Here is a 3,921-nt window from a genome sequence, read left to right as displayed (position 1 = left end):
CTGGCTAATTTTTTGTATTTTTAGTAAAGATGGGGTTCCTCCATGTTTGTCAGGCTGATCTCGAACTCCCGACCTCAGGCGCTCCACCCACCTTGGCCTCCCAAAGTGCTGGGATTACAGGTGTGAGCCTCCGTGCCCAGCCAGAAACGTAAATGTTCTATATATGTGAGATGATAACGTTACTTCATGTATTGTTAGCAAAGTCAATATGTAAGAGTAATTTTTTAAAAGTGCTTCCTAGACTAAGTGAAAACAAGTGACCTATTTTAACTGCAAATGCTGTGCCTGAGATCCAGATTGTAACCATGTAACCACAATAATACAATCTACACTAATACAGATAAACTAAATAATAAACAGATACTGCATTTAAGCTGTATTTATAAAATAATAAACAGAAATGTGCATTATCCTTTCACTGTGTTGCTAGACAAATGCAACAGGAATTTCTTACAATGCCTTTAAGAATGACAGATATGTCAAAAATTCTAGATAAAACAATTATAAAATGTTGTTAACTATTAAAATGTTGTTAACTGTTATTTTTCTCTATTATAAATCTTATTATTTCTGATTTGCCAGAAAATGAGAACATCACCATGTGTAGCTACCCCAACAGCCTGAAGAGCTACAATATTAAAACAGTACCTCCTAAGGCTGAATGCCACTCAAAACTTCCTTCACCAGTATCTGAAGATCTTTATACTCATTTTCAGCCCATCAGCAATTCAACATTTAATAGCTCTTTGAACAACTTAACAAGAAATTCAGGTAATGTACTGGTTCTGAATATTAACACTGCTGAATGTATCATACTAAATAAACTGAGGTAGTTATCTTTATTTTAAATTTCCATAAAAATATAAAAGAAAGATTCCTCATCTCAAGTAAAGATTTACAAAATATTGGTCTTCCAAACTAGGTTCTGCTAGTTACGAGCCAAATGCCATTGTGCAAATTATTTAACTTCTCTGAGCCTTTGTTTTAACTAGTCTAGTCACAAATCTTAACGAGTACAAATCAATAATGGTCTTAGGTAAAAAGGTAACAAAATGGAAAAGCTGTTTTGAAAAAAGAGAATTCTTCCACCACACAAAATTTATCTAAAGAAAACTACAATGTATGTTTATTTCTAATACCAATATTGAGGAGAATTAGGTTATATAATTATGATTATTTTGCCAACTTAACAAATTTTCTTTCTCTCTTCTCTCTCGGTATTCCATTAAAGAACATGTACCTCTTGGAAAAAGCTGGTTTTTTCTCGTTGGTGTTGTTGTCACTGCACTGACAACTTCACTTCTCATTTTTATTGCTATCAAATGCCCAATATGGTACAATATTCTGCTTAGTTATAATCATCATCGCCTGGAAGAGCATGAAGCAGAAACCTATGAAGATGGTTTTACTGGAAATCCAAGTTCTCTTTCACAGATACCAGAAACAAACTCTGAAGAAACTACAGTAATATTTGAACAATTACATTCATTTGTAGTAGACGATGATGGATTTATTGAAGACAAATATATAGATACCCGTGAATTACGTGAAGAAAATTAATTTCTTTCAAAGTTTGCTTTTTAAACAAAGTTATCAGCTCACTCACAGTTTAGATATGGAGATTTTGCTATGTGATATACAAAAATACAGCTAGCAGACATTCATATTAATGACAACATACATGAATATCATAAAATTATGTTCTTTGCATTGTATTGAGCAAGCAGGTCCAAATACAATAACTGACACTCCCTGGTAGCTGACAGTTACATAGTTTATAATACTAGCACTCCTATTCTTAGCAGTGTTTGGGTGACCACACAGACTAGTAAAAAGGCCTAAATTATTCATTAATTAAAATGAATGGATTCTCATATTAACATAGATATTTGACATAATATGTATTAAATTATACTAAAGTTTCAATCAGTAAAGAAATAAAAATTTGGGATTTATTAATATACGGTAAGTCAAAGTGAGGAACAGATAGCTTAAATAATACAACAAGATTGATTTTATGCTCACAGAATAAATTCACAGAGTTGGAAAATATTTTTTCAAAATGCTTCCTGAAATAGCACAATAAATTTCCTTAAAATTTTATAGCAATTTAAAGCACAAGCACAATGTTCAGGCATAATCCTTAATAAGTCACTACTGATTCTGGTTATAAAGAAAGGCTGTCACCATAATGCAGGATCACTACAGTTGAACATCATAGTGGCTTACAAAGTGGGCATCACAATAATCTATAAATCTTGTTTTAAAAATACATATTTCTACCTCTCTCTGGGAGATTTTTATTCAAATTGGTCTGTGCTAGGACTAAGGAATCTTCATGTGGTCCATGGACAGCTGTTTCTATCTATTCAGTAGATACAGCAATGTTTCCCAAATTGTTTCCCCAAAATACTAATTTCCAGAGAGACATTCACAAGTATTTACAGGAGAAGAAAAAAGGTACATGGTCAAATTACTATAGGAAAAACTAGGTTTAAACAAAGTGAAACAAGATTCTTTTTTTTTTTTTGAGACAGAATGTGGCACTGCCGCCAGGCTGGAGTGCAGTGGTGCGATCTTGGCTCACTGCAACCTCCGCTTCCTGGGTTCAAGCGATTCTTCTGACTCAGCCTCCCGAGTAGCTGGGAGTACAGGTGCACGCCACTATGCCTGGCTACTTTCTGTATTTTTAGTAGAGATGGGGTTTCACCATATTGGCCAGGCTGGTCTCCAACTCATTTTCTCGTGATCTGCCCACTTAGACCTCCTAAACTGCTGGGATTACAGGCGTGGACCACCATGCCTGGCCAAGATTCTTTACAATAGGATTTATGTAAAACTTTACTAAGCTAAATTTATGACTCTCTGATTACTCGAGAGCAAAGTATTAAAAATTTCCCAAACTTACTTGACAACAAAACCCATTCTTTGAGTTACATCTACTAAGAGCTCGTAGTTCAATAACAATCCAAAGAACATAGTTTGGAAAACACTGGCCTATAGATAGGAAGGGTCTACAGAGAATTATTTGCCAATTTCTTATAATCAACTGGCTACAATCATAATTAAAAATTTATCAACGCAAACGGTACATTAAAAACTGTAGCACAATCTATAATTTTTACCTTCATATGAAGAGAAATTAAGAATTTATGTCTTTTACAAATAAGTATATCTCTGAAACACTGAAATATATTTATGGGTGAAATAATATTTCTGGTATTTTCTTCATTATAACACATGGAGTGGAACAGTGGCCAGAGGTATGGATAGAGCAAGGTCAAATATGAGCTGAAGAAGCTGGGGGCTGAGTACATAAGGATATAATATGCTATTTTTGTGTATGTTGTGTATGGTATAGTATGCTATTTCTGTGTATCTTCAAATTGTTTATGTATATAATAAAGTTTTACAAATTTGTATGTACTTGACAATTCCTTGGAAAAAAGAAACTAAAACAAAATAGATCTATGTCATAATCTACAGAATAGTCATCTTAAAAGTTATGGCCGAACACAGTAGCTCAAACCTGTAATCCCAGCACTTCGGGAGGCCAAAGCAGGTGGATCACGAGGTCAAGAGATTGAGACCATCCTGGCCAACATGGTGAAACCCCAGCTCACTGCAACCTCTGCCTCCTGGGTTCAAACGATTCTTCTGACTCATCCTCCCAAGTAGCTGAGTGTACAGGCGCACACCACCACACCTGGCTAATTTCTGTATTTTTAGTAGAGACAGCATTTCACCCCATCTGGGTGAGGTGGCAGGTGAGGAGGCAGATGCCTGTAATCCCAGCTACTCAGGAGGCTGAGGCATGAGAATCACCTGAACCCGGGAGGCGGAGGTTGCAGTGAGCTGAGATTGCGCCACTGCACTCCAGCCTGGTGACAAAGTGAGAAACCTTCTCAAAAATATAAAAAA

At 35.4% G+C, this 3,921-nt stretch overlaps 2 protein-coding genes across 5 annotated transcripts in view; one reads left to right on the top strand and one right to left on the bottom strand.

Annotated features, from left to right (window-relative positions):
* The window catches only part of LRRC19 (leucine rich repeat containing 19), a 4,402-nt gene extending 2,664 nt beyond the window's left edge, over nucleotides 1-1,738 (top strand). The window contains exons 3-4 of the mRNA XM_011957108.1: nucleotides 583-771; nucleotides 1,232-1,738. Of these exons, the coding sequence (XP_011812498.1) occupies nucleotides 583-771; nucleotides 1,232-1,560 (518 nt within the window). The 3' untranslated portion in view covers nucleotides 1,561-1,738. The remainder of the gene's footprint in view (nucleotides 1-582; nucleotides 772-1,231) is intronic.
* The window catches only part of IFT74 (intraflagellar transport 74), a 129,650-nt gene that overhangs the window by 75,390 nt on the left and 50,339 nt on the right, over nucleotides 1-3,921 (bottom strand). The window lies entirely within an intron of this gene.

This window comes from Colobus angolensis, unplaced genomic scaffold (assembly GCF_000951035.1).
Source record: "Colobus angolensis palliatus isolate OR3802 unplaced genomic scaffold, Cang.pa_1.0 Scaffold436, whole genome shotgun sequence".
In the NCBI taxonomy this organism is placed as follows: Eukaryota; Metazoa; Chordata; class Mammalia; order Primates; family Cercopithecidae; genus Colobus; species Colobus angolensis.
Note: the sequence above shows the minus strand (reverse complement) of the source record. Positions and strands in the feature narration are given on the sequence as shown.